The 19,930-nt window shown below is 46.9% G+C and overlaps 10 protein-coding genes across 10 annotated transcripts; 4 read left to right on the top strand and 6 right to left on the bottom strand.

The window, feature by feature from the left end:
• Positions 1-2,495: 2,495 nt before the first annotated feature.
• On the top strand, positions 2,496-4,730 carry GLAREA_05145 (Protein kinase-like (PK-like); the record flags this gene model as incomplete). The annotated part of the gene is made up of 2 exons (XM_008078434.1): positions 2,496-4,170; positions 4,222-4,730. The coding sequence occupies 2 exons, from the start codon at positions 2,496-2,498 to the stop codon at positions 4,728-4,730; spliced, it is 2,184 nt and encodes a 727-aa protein (XP_008076625.1).
• A 1,134-nt stretch (positions 4,731-5,864) lies between these two features.
• GLAREA_05144 (CheY-like protein) lies at positions 5,865-8,148 on the top strand (the record flags this gene model as incomplete). The annotated part of the gene is made up of 2 exons (XM_008078433.1): positions 5,865-7,799; positions 7,894-8,148. 2 exons carry the CDS (start codon positions 5,865-5,867, stop codon positions 8,146-8,148), a joined length of 2,190 nt encoding a protein of 729 aa, XP_008076624.1.
• A 746-nt stretch (positions 8,149-8,894) lies between these two features.
• Positions 8,895-10,592, top strand: GLAREA_05143 (uncharacterized protein; the record flags this gene model as incomplete). The annotated part of the gene is made up of 1 exon (XM_008078432.1): positions 8,895-10,592. The coding sequence occupies one exon, from the start codon at positions 8,895-8,897 to the stop codon at positions 10,590-10,592; it is 1,698 nt and encodes a 565-aa protein (XP_008076623.1).
• A 413-nt stretch (positions 10,593-11,005) lies between these two features.
• On the top strand, positions 11,006-11,248 carry GLAREA_05142 (uncharacterized protein; the record flags this gene model as incomplete). Its single annotated transcript, XM_008078431.1, has 1 exon — positions 11,006-11,248. The coding sequence occupies one exon, from the start codon at positions 11,006-11,008 to the stop codon at positions 11,246-11,248; it is 243 nt and encodes an 80-aa protein (XP_008076622.1).
• An 876-nt stretch (positions 11,249-12,124) lies between these two features.
• Positions 12,125-12,895, bottom strand: GLAREA_05141 (P-loop containing nucleoside triphosphate hydrolase; the record flags this gene model as incomplete). Its single annotated transcript, XM_008078430.1, has 1 exon — positions 12,125-12,895. The coding sequence occupies one exon, from the start codon at positions 12,893-12,895 to the stop codon at positions 12,125-12,127; it is 771 nt and encodes a 256-aa protein (XP_008076621.1).
• Positions 12,896-14,934: 2,039 nt separating this feature from the next.
• GLAREA_05140 (uncharacterized protein) lies at positions 14,935-15,108 on the bottom strand (the record flags this gene model as incomplete). The annotated part of the gene is made up of 1 exon (XM_008078429.1): positions 14,935-15,108. The coding sequence occupies one exon, from the start codon at positions 15,106-15,108 to the stop codon at positions 14,935-14,937; it is 174 nt and encodes a 57-aa protein (XP_008076620.1).
• Positions 15,109-15,372: 264 nt separating this feature from the next.
• On the bottom strand, positions 15,373-15,768 carry GLAREA_05139 (Class II aaRS and biotin synthetase; the record flags this gene model as incomplete). Its single annotated transcript, XM_008078428.1, has 1 exon — positions 15,373-15,768. The coding sequence occupies one exon, from the start codon at positions 15,766-15,768 to the stop codon at positions 15,373-15,375; it is 396 nt and encodes a 131-aa protein (XP_008076619.1).
• A 350-nt stretch (positions 15,769-16,118) lies between these two features.
• Positions 16,119-16,943, bottom strand: GLAREA_05138 (Arginase/deacetylase; the record flags this gene model as incomplete). Its single annotated transcript, XM_008078427.1, has 2 exons — positions 16,119-16,508; positions 16,578-16,943. 2 exons carry the CDS (start codon positions 16,941-16,943, stop codon positions 16,119-16,121), a joined length of 756 nt encoding a protein of 251 aa, XP_008076618.1.
• Positions 16,944-16,991: 48 nt separating this feature from the next.
• Positions 16,992-17,341, bottom strand: GLAREA_05137 (Arginase/deacetylase; the record flags this gene model as incomplete). The annotated part of the gene is made up of 2 exons (XM_008078426.1): positions 16,992-17,126; positions 17,180-17,341. 2 exons carry the CDS (start codon positions 17,339-17,341, stop codon positions 16,992-16,994), a joined length of 297 nt encoding a protein of 98 aa, XP_008076617.1.
• A 1,453-nt stretch (positions 17,342-18,794) lies between these two features.
• On the bottom strand, positions 18,795-19,540 carry GLAREA_05136 (uncharacterized protein; the record flags this gene model as incomplete). The annotated part of the gene is made up of 3 exons (XM_008078425.1): positions 18,795-19,047; positions 19,098-19,330; positions 19,379-19,540. 3 exons carry the CDS (start codon positions 19,538-19,540, stop codon positions 18,795-18,797), a joined length of 648 nt encoding a protein of 215 aa, XP_008076616.1.
• Positions 19,541-19,930: the final 390 nt, after the last annotated feature.

The raw sequence follows: 19,930 nt of genomic DNA, 5'->3' as shown, positions 1-19,930 counted from the left end.
CTACCATATGGATGCACGTTGGTTTGAATCTATGAACAACCCGCTATGCGTTTTGTTCTCGTCACCAACCCTTCGGCTTAGATTCTATCCCAGCATTTCGTATCTGGATCTTTGCGGTAATACTTTTGCGACACGATCCGCAATAGAAGCATGTCGCCGTTTTGTCTGATACTGACTTCCGTTGCGCCTGTGTTCTGGTCCTACCACTAGATGCCGCTGTCGATATAATTGGATTTCTGACATCTCGATCCCTAGAGCACTGGTATGGTGGGTAGTAGTAGTTTGAGTCTGCGAATAAGTGATCTTCGAACTTGCCAGGTCCTGTCCTACCACCAAGGTCTTGGTTGCTTCTTCTTTCCTTCCATCGACGTTCCATGGCTGCATCATCTCATCACAAAGTCCATCACGCTTTCTTCAAGCCGGTACCTGCTTCTCAACAGTCAAATACCAAGATGCCAAGCAGACTTTTTGTGACACGACTGTAGGATTACCCGACACCACAACGATCATTTCCCAGTGAGCATAGGAGCACCACACCCTCACGGCGTTGATAACTCTCTACCTACTGGTTCGGCGGTGTTGGCGGATAACTGGCAAATCGATCAAGATTGTCCCGGATAGACTGAAGAATTGCTGAGTTGATGTGTATTTCGTCCTCGACCGCGGCTCGACGGCGATCAAGGCGATGAATCGTCGAAGTAACACAAGAGTTGCATGATTCCTCTTTTCGTTGTTTGGAAACCGTGTTCCATATGCTTTTCAAATGAACTGAAGCCTGGCAGAGTCAACGTGAAGGATGTGATATTCGCTGGAGCTGAGTTGGCGAGGAGGATAGGAGGTACAGCATGTAGAGCCCTAGGTTTTGCGGATCCTTCAAACCGTGTTGATGGTGGGGTGAAGAAGAGAATTGATATTCGACGCGAGGAGAACTCCCATGACCTTCATTGTTTGCAGGCAATGAGATAAGGTTAGGTTGATTCTACCTGGATGCCAGTCTCGGAATCATAAGACGATCCAATATAAATGTAAAAACAGTCATTTTGACGTGCTTATGGGGCTATTCATAATCCCATCGTCTCTTCTTTCGCTGCAGTCACACAAGAACGCCGTCTCGAGGCCATCCCGCTTATTCTCGCCCTGTGAGTTGATATGGCAGCCCCGTTGACTCCCATTTGCCATATTGCCCAGAGAATGATCATTCTTGGATCGTCGCAACACAGTCAATCAGCACCACCACAATTTTCTTCTCCAGTATAAAACCCGACTTGTCTCTTTGGTCTCTTTACCCAAATCAACACCAACTTCTTGGCTGTGCCGGTACTGTAAAAGTTGTACGCATATCGAGTGTTGCACGTTTATCGAAACCGAATTCAACCAGAAAGAGAGCCGTCTGCCAAGGACTCACGAAGTCGGTTGGCGCAACCAAGAGATCTTGGGCTCAAGTCGTGGCTGTTTGTGCTTCCCACGGAGTGTCTTACCAGAAGCTCGATTCTGGCTGGTCAATTCAAGGGGAAAAGGAAGAACAGTTGAAGCATCACAAGCTTTCTTTTTGCAAGGCAGAAGTTGGCAGAAGTCGAAGCTGCGGGAATCCGAATCTTTGCCATCATCAGCGGCTTATTCTCACCTACACGAAGGCTACCCCGAGACCACCTGAAGATACTGCTTCAGGATTGATTCCATCTGGCCGGCAGACTGCAGTGTTACAGACTTTTCGACTCGGTGACCTCATAAAATTAATTTTGGACCGACGAGCAACACAGCATACCGTACCGGACATACTGCAGCTGGAAACATAGGTAAACATATCTGCAACATCCATTCACCAATCCACCGCAAACCGCGGAAGTAGCACGGGCGTATTGCTGCGTATTATTCTGTAATACTGTCTCGCCCAGCGGTTGATTCTCAACCACCAAGGACGGATCTGGAAATAGGATAGTGGGGGAAAGGGAAAATTCATTAGTCTCCTCATTGCCCAGCCCGTCCATCCATCCATCCCACTCAAGCTCACTCCACCTCGTTGAACCCTGCAGCTGCCATTGACAAGCATCCCGCAGCGCATCGAGCGTCAAACCTTCAACGCCAAAAGCCGGTGCGAGCAGGAAGAGGACTCCAGTTTGCCCGGAGCCCTTTGGGGACCGCCTCGCACTCTTATCCTGTCCAGTCCCACCCTGCTCTCGAGTTTCTTCGATCTGTACGCAGCAAAAGATCCTACAACCAGTAAACATGTTTCTGTAGACGATACGGTCGTCCTCGAGACAGAATTCACGAGTCGGAAACGGTCCCCACGACCCTTACCATCTAGTTTGCACCTTCGGCCTGATTATCGGCGAGAACTTTGTTTCTGAGGGAATCAATTGTTTCTGATTGCCAGCTTTAAGTCGGCCTTCAATTCAATCAGTTTTTATCACCTAAAGGTTTCTCATTTTAACACTGTCGCTTTCGCCGCCTTCGCAGCTCCTCGCGGACTGACGTGAGAGCATTCCTCCGTCACTATGTCGACCACACCGGCAGCAATAACCCCGCCATCCGCGGCTCCCTCTTTCAACGATACTTCCTACAAGACACATCCTTCAACTACAATTAATCAATTATCCAATTTGCACATCGGAGAGAGCTCGACTAGCTCATCTCATACCTCATCACCAGAATCGCGACCCTTGGATCTGCGAAGTCCAATACCGGAAGAAGAAGAAGATGAAACCAGCAGTGAGGCCGCCAACGAACCAGTGACTCCCACAGATAATCATCTTCCTTACACTTTTCAAGACAGAATGAACGGCGCTCTACAGCCAGACCACGATAGAATCCACACCACCGATACTCCCACTTCCAAACCACCTGCTGCCGTCATTCCTACGAGCGCCGCACCGTCAATTACCAAACAAGTAACAGCCAAAGCTGCCGAGCAACCGAAAACTCCTACACCAAAGAGGCCAGGCTCGTCATCTAAGGACTCGCACATAAAGAGAGGGCTTTCAGGGTTTTTCCGCAGGTCGAATTCGAATGGTGCGAATGACCACCATGTCGTTCCTGTTCCAATGGTAAATGCGGCGAATGGTTCGGATCCTGTGTTAGAAATGGCGCAACGTAAAAAGTCGATACGCAGAATGTCTGCGAACAATTCTCCATACACCACTCAATCGAATACACCACCCTCACCAGGATCGCCAGTTTTCGACGGTGCCGACGACCGACCCCACGTACAGCTCTCAGTACAAGAACCCAATAAAGACGAACTCAGAAGGAGGAACAAAAATCGGTCGTCAACAGGGTTTGGACTACGGGAAAAATTACATTTATCTAAACAAAAACCGATATCCCACACCCAACAGAAAGCGCCGATCCAAACCCCAAGCAGGAACCGTGCTACCAGTTTCGACCTTGAAAGTAATCTGCCAGACCACTCTAATGGCAATCCCGATGGTAAACTGCCCGAAAGATCTGTCTGGGGAATGCCCGCAGAAACTGGCATCGGACTTAAGTCGCGACGACTGAGCCTAAGTCTCCCAGACGATTTTACCGTTGATGTTGCGGAGTTATACACCGAATTTCAAGACCAGAGCAAGATGGTTGGAAAACGAGGGAAAAGTATTGGCAAAGGCGCTACTTCGAAAGTAAAACTCATGACCCGTAAAGGATACTCTGGTGAGGTTTTTGCTGTCAAGGAATTTCGCGGCAAATCGACGGCGGAGACATCAGACTCCTATGAGTTGAAGGTTAAATCGGAATTTTCGATCGCCAAAAGCGTCCATCACCCGAATATTGTGGAAACTTTCCGATTATGCACATATGACGGCAAGTGGAATCACGTTATGGAGTATTGCGACCAAGGAGATCTCTTCCACATCGTCAGCCAGAAATACCTGTCACGTCCGGATCGGTTGAGTGATAGATTGTGCTTGTTTAAGCAGATGGTTCAAGGCATCAATTATCTGCATACCCACGGGATTGCTCATCGCGATATTAAATTGGAAAACCTCTTGATGACCAAAGACAGCAAGTTGAAGATCACAGATTTTGGTGTGTCAGAAGTGTTCGCTGGCATACATCCGGGTTTGCGATCCGCTGGTGGGTTATGTGGAAAGGACATGGGGGAAATTAGATTGTGTCCCCCAGGAATGTGTGGAAGCCCCCCATATGTCGCACCCGAGGTCCTGGAAAAGAGTGGTAAATAATGCCCACATTGACAATTGCTTGGAAGATATTAATCATGTGTAGGCGAGTACGACCCACGTCCTTTGGATGTCTGGGGAGCTGCTGTTGTAATACTCTGTATATGCGCCAACGGATGTCTGTGGAATGAGGCAAAAGTAGGCGTCTTTCCAGAACAACCAATATACGAGGACGTTGTAAGAGGATGGACAAAATGGAACGTCAAACATGCAGACGATCCGAATGCCACAATCTCGGAGACCGATTACCCTCATGTCAGTTTCTTTGACCAACATCTCAACCCTCCAGCATTACGACGAATTATCCTTACCATGCTTAATCCCGACCCCTCGAAACGAGCTAGCATTGCGACCATCGCAAAGAACAGATGGCTTAAGAACATTGAGTGCTGCCAAATTGATAGCTACGATGATCCTAGCGTCCCAATCGATGCAACAAATGTTCGCTCGTGCGCTAAAAGCATTACCAAAGTGGTCTCCCACAACCACCTCCCTCCTCACATCAGTCGTGGCCACAAATTCGTACGTCTTCCTGGTAGCAATGAGATGTACTAGGTACATAACTCAAATCCATTTTCTCCTACAAGCGAGCAACAGATAGAGCTCGTCTTGACAGGTTGTTTATATGCATTTATCGTCCACCGTTGGGACTTTGGGAGGACTTATGAAGGATACCTCAGTACCTACCCATATTGGTACGTTATTGGCGTTTTTGGAGCATCATGTCCGCTGGATTTCGGACATAAAATGGGGTTTGGGTTGAGTTCATTGAACGAACGGTACGATGGAAATGGTTTATGAAGTGTAATTGGTGGGGTTGGTAAATCGTGTTTTTTAGGTGATGCAAGAATGGATTCTGGAGTTAGAGGGCGAGGTGTATAGAATGGGAACGATAGAAAGTGGATGATTGATAGAAACTCTGCTACTTAGGTAGTTTAATCAAAAGAGGTTTTTGTCTTTGTGGTGTGGGTACGTGTAAATGGAGGTCGGTGGAGTTTGTAGATTGGATACGTATATATGGGTATACAGAGGTTTAATCCCAGGTTTGAACGACATTTCACTGCGGGCTCTATGTAAATTTCGAGTGTATGCAAATCCATGGTAGGAAGCTGTTTACTATTTCTATTAATCTTGGAAGTTGCGGTTGTTCTAGAACTCGCTTAGTCGGGAGGGGACAATGGCGTGAGGTACAAGGGATGAGCTGGGGAATATTCCAAGGTTTCCCAATCGGGGAGATGGATGTGTTGGCAGGAGGCGAAGGTGTGCGTGGACTTTTGTGTTTATACAGAAGGCTGCGATTGCCATTGGAGAATTGTATGATTGAGGTATGGTAATGGTTGGAGGGAATGTGAGGCTACAGTATCAGATACCCACCATTTGTAAATGTTTTGACCTTGGCTGTATATTTACTATTTTATAGTGAACGATAAGAAGAGCTTGAAGTAATCTCTCTCTTAACTAGAGCAAAGACTGTATCTCGGTTGATGCAGCACGGGAAACAAATTAATTCATACCTCGATCCATGCAGTGTGACAACCGCGCGTAAGAGCTCTATTTTCTCCGCAAGCCATTCACCACCCGGAAATTCCGATCTTGTAATTCTGATAGTGAATACAAGATACTCGCACATGATCACGACCGCCAAAGGTTACCATCCCATTCACGTCGCTTATTAGAGTTCAAGTTCGAATGGCGATAGGAGATCTCAAACAACGATTGCGGAACAAATTCAGCCGACGAAACTCCACCGCGTCGTCTTCGAAATCCACAGAGTACGATACGCATCACAGCAGCAAGCCCGCGACCATCCGATCTGTACGGAGCAAGAAACCTGCCAGCACGTTAGGCGCGAACACGGTTGATGAGGAGAAGGAGTTGAGTCTTGGTGGTGGTGTGGCTCTCGGTTCTGCGCTAGAAGGTCATCTGGATCCGGCAGCAGCTCCAAAGAAAACACTCGCGCTTCCCGACCAGGAGAAGTCGAGCTCCAAACACGATAGCACGTCGACCGATTTCCCGACCCCGAATACGGATATCCCGTTTCTGCCAGAGGAACAGCACGAAGAGCAACACGAAGAACACCACGGCGGAGAGGTTAACTTTGGAGACGTCTCGTATCTGCCTGCTACTTCTGCTGAGGAGAAGGCTCCGAGAAGACCTGGCGAATTACAAAGGAGACAGAGTTTATTACCACAGGGCCAGACGAGATTGATCAAGACGCTGTTGGAGACGGAATTGCCTAATCGGACGGGCGCTGCGAATTTGGATTATTTCACGACAAACGGTCCCTCGACGATTAGTGGAAATATGGTCAGCAGGAAGATTTGGGTTAAACGCCCGGGGGCGTCGGCCACGTTGGTCACGATTAATGAGGATGATCTGGTGGATGATGTGAGAGATATGATTCTGAAGAAGTATGCGAATTCATTGGGGAGGAGCTTTGATTCGCCGGATGTTACGTTGAGGATCGTGCCTAGGGAGCAGAGGCAGGAGAGGACGTTGGGACCAGAGGAACCGATGGGCAGGACGCTGGATGCGTATTTTCCTGGTGGTCAGACGGTGGATGAGGCGCTGGTTATTGATGTCCCGTTGAGAAGGACACCAAAACCATCACCACATACGAGCAGAGGGTATTATGAGGATGGATTACGACCTTCAGAAGCTGCTTCGGAATATTTCCCTCCTATGCCAGTCACGGTTGCAGCACCACCATCACCACATCTTCAGAATACGCTTCCTGTTAACCTACCAAACCACTCACATGCGTCTTTGCAACATTCCATGTCAGTACTTACAACTGGTCATGTCCCAGCACTTCCATCACCAGGCGCCGGTGCGAGACGACCACATCATAACCACGGCCCGAACCGTCCCAGGATAGGAAGACAACATACCTCCTCCCCTACCATCATAAGCAACCATCCGTCGCAGCAAGTGACAAACAATGGTACGCACACATTCTCGCGAAGTACCCATCCAAGAACTCACTCCAATGCCTCAGACAAATCCAACGCACCCCCCCTAGCACCACCTCTCCCAACACCCCCCGCCCCATCCCTCCAACAAGAGATCTCTTCTCAAGTCGTCCGCGTGGCCACACCTCCCCCCCGGGCCTCCACTCCCCGTCCAACCAACCGCCCCAAACGCAAAAAGGCCAACGGCGATCACCCCTCCCTCCCAGCCGGCATGCTTAACGGCGCCGTCCCCCCCATCAAAGTCCTCATCGTCGAAGACAACATCATCAACCTGAAGCTCCTCGAAGCCTTCATGAAGCGTCTCAAAGTCCGCTGGCAAACTGCCACCAACGGGAAAGACGCCGTCACCAAATGGCGCGCCGGCGGCTTCCATCTCGTGCTCATGGATATCCAACTCCCAATCATGTCCGGTCTCGAAGCGACCAAGGAGATCCGGCGACTTGAGCGGTTGAATAATATCGGGGTGTTTAGTAGTTCGGCTAGTATTAGCGCGCCGAGTGTTGAGGAAGGGAGGGAGCTTGATGGAGAGGACCGGTTGCCGACGAATGTTCATTTCAAGAGCCCGGTTATTATTGTCGCGCTTACGGCGAGTAGTTTGCAGACGGATAGGCATGAGGCGTTGGCGGCGGGGTGTAATGATTTTTTGACAAAGGTATGGTACTCTCCCTTCCCTCTTTCTCCCTTTCTCTCCTCCAGCTCACTCACTCTTCTCATCTCACTTAACCCATGCTAATCTGGGTCTCTAGCCCGTCAACTTCGTCTGGCTCGAGCGCAAGGTCATGGAATGGGGCTGCATGCAAGCGCTCATCGATTTCGACGGCTGGCGCAAGTGGAAAGACTTTTCTCAGGTCCAGGCGCTCGAGGATGGGAAGAATGGGGGTGGGGGAGGCGGTGGGAAACCTGGTGGCGGCGGGTGGGCGAAGAAGAAGAAGAATCGGACGAGTGTCGGGAGTAGTTCTGGGTTGGGGATGGGGAATAGGGAGGTTGGTATGGTTGCTTGAGGGGTGGTGGGTTTGTGAGTGTAAGGGTTGAAGGGGTGTATGGGAAGTGGGGAGGGGGAGAGGAAAGGAGAGGAAAGGAGAGGAAAGGAGAGGCAGATTGTATGAAGGATTTTTAGGGAGTGAAGGCGTTGATGGGATCAGCGATACGAAATGGTGACCACCAAAACACGCGGTGGCTTACTTTGCTTTTTCTTCTATACTGTCGTTTTTTTAGGAGGGATGGATGGACGAGAAGGTAATCATAAAAAATGCGATGGTTTACTGGCATTCTTCACTGTCGTCTTCAGCAATATGGAGGATGTGGTTTGGGGATGTGTATGTAATATGCGAGACGCTGGAGTTCCGAGGTTTGAGGGTAGGAAGGGAAGGGGTGAATAGTTAATATATCTTATTTGTATGTGTATGTGTATTTGTAAGCTTTGGGCTTCTTTTAGTGAGAGCGGCCGTGTGATATTGACATTTTGTTATCAACGTTATTTATCTTGAATGGCCGAGAGAAGCGATAGTCTGTTTAACATTCAATGGTGGCTTTCTCTATATTCTGCGACATGAGAAAGATCGAAGAGAGAGAGAAAAGCTCGCTTAGCCATGATGTCTCCACTCTTTTACCCCACCCGGGGACTGACTTTCATTGCTGTGAACGACTTCTATGGTTGTAATTTGTCTTCATAATGTCAGAAACATAAATGTCTGAATCTTACTCATACCTCTACTCTTTCATGGAGGGCTAGATACCTACGCCTCCTATGGAGCTACCACGCGTACGTTCTCCGCCAGTACAGGAGATCCCGGCAGAGACGGTATCTTGGCCAGTTGACTGGTACGAGCATTCCAAGTTGGATGATTCCATCGACTGTATCAGATTGATACGTCTGTCGTGCGCGAGGGTTAACGGAGAGGTTTCGTGTACTTTGGAGCAGGTGCCCTTTGCCGACAGGCCAAAGTACGAAGCGTTATCCTACTGCTGGGGGGAGCTTCCTGTGGTTCATACAATCTTAATCAATGGAAAGAAGTTCAAAGTTGGGCAAAACTTGTTTCATGCTCTCAACCACTTCGTCGATGGCAAACACGACCGGATACTCTGGATCGATGCTATTTGCATCGATCAAACATCGATTGAGGAGAGAAATTGGCAGCTGAGATTGATGCCATTTATATATCGACGTGCTCAGAAAGTTTTGATCTGGGTAGACTGGGTAGACGGTAAAAGACAATTTCCTGAATCCGGTCAGATTGCTCGTCGGTTTTCTAATGGCTTTTACCTTAACAGCCCTTACTGGAAACGGCTTTGGATCGTGCAGGAGGTTGGGCAAGCCCGGGACCTTGAGATCCACTTCCGAGAGGGGTCTCAGAGCTGGACAAACTTTGTCGAGAAGCTCCAGAGGAACAATCATCACGATGCCAGCCTACCCCAGCGCCTCCAGGAGGAGCGCGAGGACAGATACGGCTCCTATACAATGCTCAACTTGATGCGTAATCATAAAGACAAATTCTGCAAAGATCCACGGGACAAGATTTATGCTCTTATTGGACTTGCCAGGGATGTCATGGATAGCAGATACCCCGTCAATTATAGTACTTCTTTAGAACAAGTCTATTTTGACGCTATTGAGTATCGTAATAGTGATCCATCACGGAGCCAGCACGATATTGTGGAATTCTCTCAGCTTGCTCGCCAACTGCTGGGAGTTTTCCTCGACGGGAAAAGGGAAAATACAAACATAATCGAATCGCATCTTTCAACAAAGAGAAACGAGACGGTTGGCTTATCTAACTCAGTTCAGGTGTCCGCAAAACTCCTTGGCAGAGTTGTATGTCTAGGGCCGACTGTGGAGGAGTTTTTGAGTAGTGCCAAAGCAACGGAGAATTGGAACAGTCGCCTTCTCGAGCGTTGCGGCAAGGTCGACCAGGAAATCGTAAGCAAGGAGAACGATTTCTTTCTAGCACGTATAGAGGATTTCTTCTCCAACAGTCAAAATATCGTCGAATCGTTTGGTGGCTGGGAGCCGGAGCGTTTCGACGTCCGTCAAGATAGCGTCTTGACCTCCATGCGTCCGCGTCCGCCGACAGATGACATCTCAACGGATGTCAGACTATGCCTGCTATACCGCTTCCGCGATAGAGAAGAATCCAGTTTCTTAGCCCTCGTCCCACGAGGTACACAGCCAAACTCAGTGCTATGTCAGATATCAGGGATTCAACGTGCGATTGTGTTGTCGCTCCAGGACCCCATGATTAGACTTATTGGCAGTGCAGCTGTGTCGATACCGGCTGGTCTTATCGAGACATGCAAGATGGAAGAGGAGGACTTCGAGGGCATCTTTCATAAGCCGGAATTTACTAAGCTGGATCGCCAGGATATGATCAAGTTGAATTTGGATCTGGAATTTATGCATCATTTGTCTAGACCGTTGAGTATGGGCTCTAGCACTGAAAAGAGCTAGTTGCTCTATTTAGAAACAACCATTGTTTTGCGGGTGGTCGCAGTGACTAGGAGTTTAGGGATTGGCGAACAAGGCGTCGGGTGCGAAGCCAAAGATCCAGAATCTCTTATCCTATCAACCTAATTTTCCTCCCTACATGTAGACAGGCGATACTATAGGATATCTCCAGGATCTTAATTTAGTCTCGAAGCAACTGGATACAATCTTATGAGCGTCAAATACTCCGTGATAAGTACGATAATTGTTTCGAACTTTCCCTTAAGCTAGCAAAGCTCCGTTCGGTAGAACAGGAAGCACCCTGTCTATGAACAACCAACAACAGTGCTTATATCGCCACAATTTACAGCATAGGAAAATCCAAGTTCCTACCCTTGATATTAAACCTCTTCAGACCAGAAAATTCAAAACTCATAATGTACCGTATGTACAAAGGAAGAATTGAGCTCGTTCCTTCCTCTGTTTCAGCTCCTGGGGCCACGGTCCATAAACGTCATGAGGGAATCAAGGTCGATGAACGTGAGAAGTCTCTCGAACATGCCATGAAAGATAAGCCACTGATGACTGGGACAGGAGAAGTCGTTAACGCGGAGAGTAGCGAGGGAATGAAAAGGGAGGTTAAGACAGAGGATGGGAAAAACAATGAAACTCACTCTTAGTAACCCAATAATAGATTTGCTTCCTCTTTGATCCAACTTTCATGACCCCAGAAGCGTGCTCTTCTTTGGAACAGTTCCAGAAGATGCTCATGATTCTGCCCACACACATTGGTAGATCTAACTTGATATACCGAGCCAAAATAAAAAATTTAAATACATGAGAACCAAAACCTGACTTGACTTCCAAACGAAACCCAAAAAAAACGACTTGTAAGCTAGCCGAAAATTTTCATACTTCTTAGGTAGGTGGTAAATGCCAGAAGAAGAGTAAAGTTTCGAGTACTTGAATATGTACAATCGCAGAATCCAAGCGTTAGTTTGCCTACCTTAGCTCATTCATGAGAGTTAGGTTAATCTCATTGTCTGTATAATTTCTTTATTTACTTGTCCGGTATTAAAGCCACACACTCTTCGGCCAGATTGCTTACGTCAATGTTTCCTCCCTCAGACTGTCAATTACCAGTTATCTACCAAATTCTCACGCTAGCTTTTTTTAAAAAAGTTTAAAGTGTTAAGTTTATTTCATCATCCCCGCCAGGAGTCGTTGAGCAAAGTTACTCAATTACTTCTTCATCTCGCTTAGTATTTACACTGGACTCAAGGTCATGTTGGGACACCTAAACGAAATTAAGAATCCGAGCACACGATTTCAATAACATCAGTCTCTCTTATTGATGACACCCTTATTGATAAATATTTTCGAATAGAATGCTTTAATCCTGAAGTCTTGCACGGCAAACCTCGTATCACGGAAGGACAATCAGACAAAGATTTTGAGATAATGCTTTATATAATGTTTGAATACAACCAGTAGTCTTCTCTTATGCCCCTCTTAGAGTATGTTAACCACGGATGAGGTGGAAGAGGTTTGTACTATTACGTATCCTTCCATCTAATAGGCCGATGCAATACTTCCATCACAGTCCGTGTCTCCGCCCAACTATCAACAAGCTTATCCAATACTTTTTCTGTCTTCACATCCAGCGGCGCATTCCACTCATCGAGCAAGAATAGCGCTGAATTTGAGGAAGTGTCAATCTCCAAGAATTGCGCTCGTTTCTTCTGTCCTTCAGAAAGTCCCGTCGCATGGAATGCTAGATTATGGGATGCGGGAAGATAAAAAGCTTTACGCCCAAACAGCAGCGCCAATGCCTGCAAAAGCGTTGACTTTCCAATTCCATTCTCGCCTGTGATTGTCCAGCGTCCAGGCTCTGTCAGTAGTGCCAGATTTTCGTTCAACTCCTCGACAGAATAGATCTTCTTTGAATTGTGGTGGATAATTTTGACTTGGTCTACGCAAGAGCGCAGCTTAGAGAGCTTTGCTTGCCAGACTGTCACGTTGGCGGCTTGTGCGATCTCAATGATTGTCTCTCCTGCGATACGTGTTGAAGCGACCAGTGAAGCGCTGAGCAGTAAATCTTGGACGTCGTTCAGCAACTGGAGAGACTTTGAAGCCCTCGCGATGACTCTTGTAGCGTGTTTCCCGTCTCGTATGCTCTCGAAGAAAAGAGTTGTGAGTACTGGTATGCCGAGCATTACAGAGAGTAAGCTGTTTTGTGAATTGGCGTACAAGTTGCTCGACCTTATGGCGTTGGTGAATATATTCAACTTCGTTGTCAACTCAGAGTTAAACTGCACTCTGTTCATCTCGTTCGGCAACATACAATTGTCGGGAAGTCGTACTATCTAGCTTTCGAGATCTGCTTCGGAATTTTGTTCGCATTCAGCAAGCTCGGCGTATCTGCCACGAGCACTGTAAAGATACAAGGCGACAGTTAATGTACCAAGTCCAAGCATGAGACCGAACCATCGAGTGAGCGCTACAGATAATGTAAAACCGCTCACAATAGTTCCGACTAAGAGTCCGGTCACTCTCAAAGTGGTGCTTATGACTCTTGATAGTGTTGCCCTGCCTTGAGCACCAGACATTGCAGCTAGTCGTCCTCGGTGAGCCTCGTCGGCCCATACATCTACTCTACCTCCATTGAAATTTTCTATGACATGGATGAAATTTCTGTACGCTGCATCCTCCCATTTAACGCGAAAGTGGTCAAAGGCAATAAAGGTTGGCCAATCAGCCAGCCTACGACGTAAACGGCAAATAGTCTCGATGCAAGGCTTGGATCCGTAGTGGCGGTCGCAGCGCTTTTCAACAGACACATGTGTGACAAAGCCTCTACTGCGTTGTATATAAATTGCATAAAAATCAAGGCCACTGCCCAATGAGAGTAGAGAATGGTGCGCATTTTAGCGATAACCAGTCGTGGGGGCTCTGTGGTCCAAATATTCGATGGTTGTTGAAAGTCGTCCTCAATTCGCGTACGCATAAAATTCTTGTCGGGACCCAATTGCATAGCAGTTTTATTCTTTGAATGAGCCCAGGACACAACATGCTTGCGATATCTTGCTGCAGAATCAGCATCAACATTGGCGTGGAATGTCCTGACATGATGGAAGTGCGGTAGCACCGTGAAAAAATAGAACTGGCAAGGAAATTTTGTGGCTAGGGTTTTGTGCGCTCTATTTTATCTTCACAGAATGTAGTGCGGCTTTTGTGGCTTGCTGAGTCTGAAAGAACGTCTTTGTTCTCGCTCGACTATCGTCCTTCCATGATGCATTCGGTAGAGCTCCGACCTAAACAGTGTTACCTATTCCAATCTCAAAAGAACCTAAATTGAATTCCATCATGGCATTGCGTCAAGACGTGGAGGGGCAGCCTTAGATCAATCTCGTTCGCCAAACTCCATTTCGCAAGGACTCTGGTCAACTGAATCACCTCTAATCAAAATGACGCTTTCATCGTTCCCGGTTCCTATTTTAAAATTAATTGAAGCTTCAGGTGGCCTCATAAACATTAAAATTTTGTTCGTTCCATTTTGACAGAATTTGCGAGGACTTACTTTGCAGTCTCAACAGAATTATGCTCCCATTTGTTTTTCGTGAATATCTTCGAAGATATAAGCAACTCGCCAGATATTTCTACACCCCACGATAAGCTGCTAATAGTATGTACGTTTCCGTATTTGGCTCCGGCAAATCTATTGAAGGTAAGGATCATTCAATCATCCTCCATGATACAACAACTCTCCATGTCAGGCAGGGTAGCGATGCGTTCGGTGGTTTGACTGTTGGGATTTCCTTTGCTTCGAGCTACAGGGAAATTGAAGCAAGCCCGTTTCCGTTAAAGTCTATACCAAAGTAATTAAACCTACATTCTATGCTCTGAGCTCAACCCAATTTCAGTTCCGACTTGTTAATGTCCCTCAATTGTGCTCTCGCATGTGCGCAAAAAAACATAAGCATTACTAAACCCCTAAGCAACAGTGTCGGTATACTATGAATCTGTAAGCAATCTCGTACTTAGGAATAAGCTGAAATCATAAGCAGTAGTTAAGTAGCTAGTAGTTGAGCGCCTGTCATAGTAGATGCAGGTCACGTGTTCTCGCTTAGCTGACCAGCCCCCTATAAATAAGAACCCTCTGTCTGAAGAAGTGGTAGATAATAGTACATAAACAATGATAATCTGAAAAGAATAGCTTTCTCAGTTAAAGAAAATCATGGAGAAATGTTAAACAAAACTTGATACAGAAAAGAAAGATTCCCTAACCTCTTTCGAGTATCTATTCACATCCCAAACAAGAACATCATTGCAAGGCCGTTGTAATGCTACTTCCCAGTTTAAAACTCTACAGTGACTTGACTGAGAGAGCTACGAGCTCAGCTTCCAACACCGTTATCTCAGACTTGAGCTCCGTGAGCCGTGTCTTCTTGCTAAGAACTTTATGGGAACCTGAAACTCCTGTGGCCACGTCGGTCGTCTTATGTTGCTTAGCCTTTCCTTGCCCAGCCTCATCCCTCATAATTGGATAGGCTAAGACCTCCTTGATCGAATATTTGTTTGTGAGGAACATTAGAATTCTATCGAGGCCAAGTCCACAGCCACCGGTAGGCGGAAATCCATATTCTAAAGCACGGCAAAAATCTTCATCGATGAGCTGTGCCTCACCATCACCCTAATCTTTCTGTCTTCCCTGCTCCATGAACCGCTCGCGTTGCTCGTATGGGTCGTTGAGCTCAGTGAACAAATTACAGATCTCGCGTTTGCAAACAAAGGCCTCAGCCCGCTAGGTGAGACCAGGACAGGAAGTATGGGCTTTAGCGAGTGGGGACATGAGTTTTGAGTGATGAATTATGAACGTTGGGTTGATGCAGACTGATTCGATGAACTCCCCGACAGGTTTGTCAAGCATGCGAGCATTCGCTTGTGGTGGTGAGCAAGTCACATTATGTTTGGCCAGAAGAGCCACAAGGAACTGTCTAGTTGCTCCCGTATGGAGTTGCTCACTGTCAGGAAACTTGACTCTAGTTGCTTCTTCAAGTGCGGGAAGCATCTCAATGCGCTTCCAAGGCTTGGACCAATTGATTTGGTGTGTCTCACCAGTTTGTGTCGTATACGGCGTGACAGTAGAGCCGCTGACTTTTTGAACGAGCCCAGAAATCATGTCTTCTGTGGTCGACATCATATCAGTATAGTTCGCATCAGCTTGATAGAATTCACAGCTGGAAAACTCGTGATTGTGCGTGAGGTCAATATCCTTGTTTCTAAAGTCGCGCCCTAACTCGAACACACGGTTGATGCTCCCAACGATTAGTAGCTCTAATGAGAGCTTAGCGATACGAATAAATAGATTTCTTTTCAAGTCGTTATGATAAGTAACTGCTTTTCTCCACGTGGCGTCGACTATTTTCGGTTTGGCTGCTCGAACAAACGGAACGAGAAATGTGGCCTTTCTAGAAATTTAATCATAACTTTGAGCTCCATCTCCACGCTGCTCGCGCATGACTTCTACAATTACTTACCTAAGTAGCCCTACAACTCATTTTTCTCAGGTTCGCTGCCACTGGTTTGCTCCTGGTTGGCCATATATCTGCCTGCCCAGCTGGCGAGGATCTCAAAGGCAACCTGCGCAGCTACCAGCGCCGTTTGCTCCCCAGCGCTATCATATGCAGGGGCAACCTCCAAAATGTCCGCTCCAACGACATTGAGACTCTCCAAGCCACGTAGAATCTTGATGACCTCCCTAGACGTCCATCCACCTGACTCAGGAGTTCCGGTGCCCGGACACACACTTGGATCAAGGACGTCGATGTCGAAGCTCAGGTACACAGGCAATGTCGTGCCAATACGCTTGATGATTGCCTCGATGATTCCCTGCGTGCCAATTTCATCAATGTCGTCTGCAGTAATTCTCATGAATCCCTGTCTACTGCCGTCGATAAAATCATCCCATGAGTCTCCCGTTCACCTGGTGCGGAGCCCTGCATGCACCGATGAGCCATTGTGGATCAATCCTTCTTTCACAGCTAGCCAGAACACGCTTCCATGGTTAAAATGCGTTTGTTCGGTCTCCCATGGGGAAGGAAATATGGGGTCCCACGTATCGAGATGTGCGTCGAAGTGAAGTACTGTCACCGGGCTGCCATAAATGGTATTCAGCGATCTTAGCGCTGGTAAAGCAACGCTATGATCCCCTCCGAGTGCCAAAAGCTTTACTTTGGGGAAAGCCGCACTCTTTTTCAAGGGTGGACGGGACCCTAATTCTAAGAATGCCATTGTCATTTGTGATAAAGCAAGGGCGTTGTCGTAGGCTGTGACAGGAATGTCGCCACAATCAAGGAATTTGAGACCCGACATGTATGGATTGAGTAAGGAATAAGCTTCGGTATGTTTGCCAACAGGAAGCTACTCACCGGGTCGATAACTAACTGCGGTATCAAAAGGTACCCCTATGATAGCCACGTCGTACCCGACGTCAGGATTCGTCAAGCATTTTACATGTGGCAAATGCGCAAATGTTGAAATCCCTCCGAAGCTCCACTGAATATGTTAGTCTCCAAGCAAGCATAGCGTAAAGACGATGTTGTACATACATCAAATTCCCATCTTAACTTCAGGTCTTCTTCCCTGGTGACATCACTTTTTCTGTTGAAAGGAGGCTCGCTTTGAACGTGTTCGCTACCCCACCAGCACTGCACGGGCTTGATGAGAGATAATACGTATAGAGAGAAGAAAGCCAAAGTAAAGGAACACATGTCTATTTCAAGAGTGTGGTAGTGTCTGATTGACTGCGGTATTAGTCTTAGGTAAAAAGAAAGGGGAGAGCCTGGCGTTTTGTTGGCAAACTAGGAATGCGTCTGCCCGGGAATGCTTCTCTAATAAGCATCAGCCACGCAGCAAAGATTCTTACTCTGAGAAACACATTAGCATATTCAGAAGCTCCAAATACTGAGACCGACAAGGTAATATAATCAAAAGATACCCTCTGTAAGTCCTTCGAGAAGAGTGTTCTTCGGCGACCTTTTGACATAATAGGTAGCGCTGAAACCCAACACCACGGCGTGGATTGACCTGCGGTGAGAGCTAGCACTTGGCGGATGCAACAAAGCAGTTGAGTTGTATATTGCTCACAATTCCACTTGTGGTAGACAGGAGGTTACCCCACTGTAAGAACGAGATCCAGATCCACCAACCATGGCAGTCTGGTGTTTCGTACGAAAAGTTTAAAGCATACGAATTGCCTAGCCAAGGAATATCGGTAACTTTAACACTTAAGGATAAGAATTCATCACGACAATGTCGGACTGAATCGTAGCCATCCCAACAGTGAAGGTACCTTCCACTTGACAAGTGTCGTGCCATCTCCTTATATATGGTCAAAGTAACAAAACTCGGTTTTTGTCCTGTTCACGGCTCGAGCGAACCCCGTCGCGCTCATCCGGTAGGCATAATCGCAACACTCGGGCTAGATAGGTAATTCGTAAATGGCGGATCGCATACTATTCTTCAAGTGAGTTTCGATAAACCTCATTTCCAGATATGTTACTCTGGTGTGGTTCATTAATGGCCTCGTCCAGAGTTCTAGTGCGTTGGTTCGTTTGTGCTCAAATAAATTTACAGTCGGTCGACGTCGGGCCGCGCTCGGAAACAGTTTACCGACCAGACCCGACCCCTCCATCTATAATCCAGCAGGTCTCTGGATTTAAATAGATTCTTGATAAGAAGACCCAGGTAAGACAGTTTGTTGATAGGTAGACGTAAAATTGTTTAATACTGATTATGCGTTTTTCCAGTGAGATCGCTGACCGTAAGAATAACACACGTCTTCTATTTCGAATTGTAGTAGAGGATTATTCTACTCGGGTATGCAGTTTACTTTTTGAGAATGGTTCAATGTAGGCGGGTTCCCAGATTATGCATGGAATTTGTTTATTTTGGGCTTTGATCCTAGTCTCGTCATCATGGAATGATTTAGACAATCTTATTCTGTTTCCCTTAAGTGTAACCTAAATCATTTGCAAGGAGTACCGTAATTCTAAGTCCACAGCCATCTCGAGGCTCTTCATCAGAAAATAATAAAATCGTTGTAACAAGAATTCAATGACGGTGACTTCCACATATGCCTGTCATCTTCCACCCGGCCCAAGTCTAGCCAACAAAATTGACTCGACTCTCAACTCTTCCAGCAAATTCACAACCTTACAAAAGCTAAACACTATATCCAGAACCTCGATCGCCAGAACCCCGCTTCACCGAATCCGGCTGTGCCAGACTAACCACATCACTCTCAAACGACACCACACTCTTACAATCAACCATAAATTCCCCACTCTTCCTCATATCCGCGGGCTGTACAAAACCATCCTGCGGATACAAAACCTCTGCTTCCTGTGCCCTCACTATACGCTTCGACTTCTTATGTTTAACGATACACATGATCATCACGATGAATTGTGTGATGCTGTACTTGTTAATTGCGATTAGAGTACATACAAGGAATTTAATACGTACGCAGAAAGAAGCAACATCACACTCCCAAACACCTCCTGAAAAAACCACGAGCCATTGTCATATTGCAAGTACATTCCATTCCTCAGGTACGTGAAGCTATCATGATACAACCCGACCGCGCCTAAAGAAAGTAAGACGGCGAGGGCGATTGCGTCGCCGATTGAGTGCCAGATTGGGGCGACGAGGAGGATGGTTGAGAGGGCGAGGATGTTCCATGCGATTGAATATGATGCCTGGTATTGTTAATGAATGGAATTGGAAGTAGGAGGATGGGGATTTACGCCGATGAGAGGCAGGGCTGTTAAAAATGTGTCTTGGCCTGGGAAACGATAGTCAAGGACTTTGATGAGGACGAGAGTGTAAAACGCCAATCCCACACCAGCCAACACACCCGCGCATAATCTTGCGATTAGAATGAGATATGGAAATGGGTTTGCAGCCATATTGAAATGATACCACAAAGTCGTGGATTACAGAACAAGCGGAGTTGTGGAATTGAAGCTTTTATTTTCGACAGCAAACGAAACCGATTAGGATGTTACGTACCGTACGACTGGAATTCTGACAGCATTTGACCATTTCGGCTCTTGCTTATTCAGTGCGGGGTTGTTACCATTGCCCTCGTATTCAATTCTGACTGCGTCAACAGCATCCTTCCAGATCTTGGCGTTGATGTGTGTTGTATATTAGGCACCCAATGGTTGTCAACTTGGAGAGGAATACGAGAAGATAAACAATTGATCGTGATGTGATAGGTGTGTTGACATGTTCTGAAACGAGATGCTGCAACGTTTGTTCCTTTTTTTGTGACTGGGTACGAAGACTGACGACGC

This window comes from Glarea lozoyensis, assembly GCF_000409485.1.
Source record: "Glarea lozoyensis ATCC 20868 chromosome Unknown GLAREA10, whole genome shotgun sequence".
In the NCBI taxonomy this organism is placed as follows: domain Eukaryota; kingdom Fungi; phylum Ascomycota; class Leotiomycetes; order Helotiales; family Helotiaceae; genus Glarea; species Glarea lozoyensis.
Note: the sequence above shows the minus strand (reverse complement) of the source record. Positions and strands in the feature narration are given on the sequence as shown.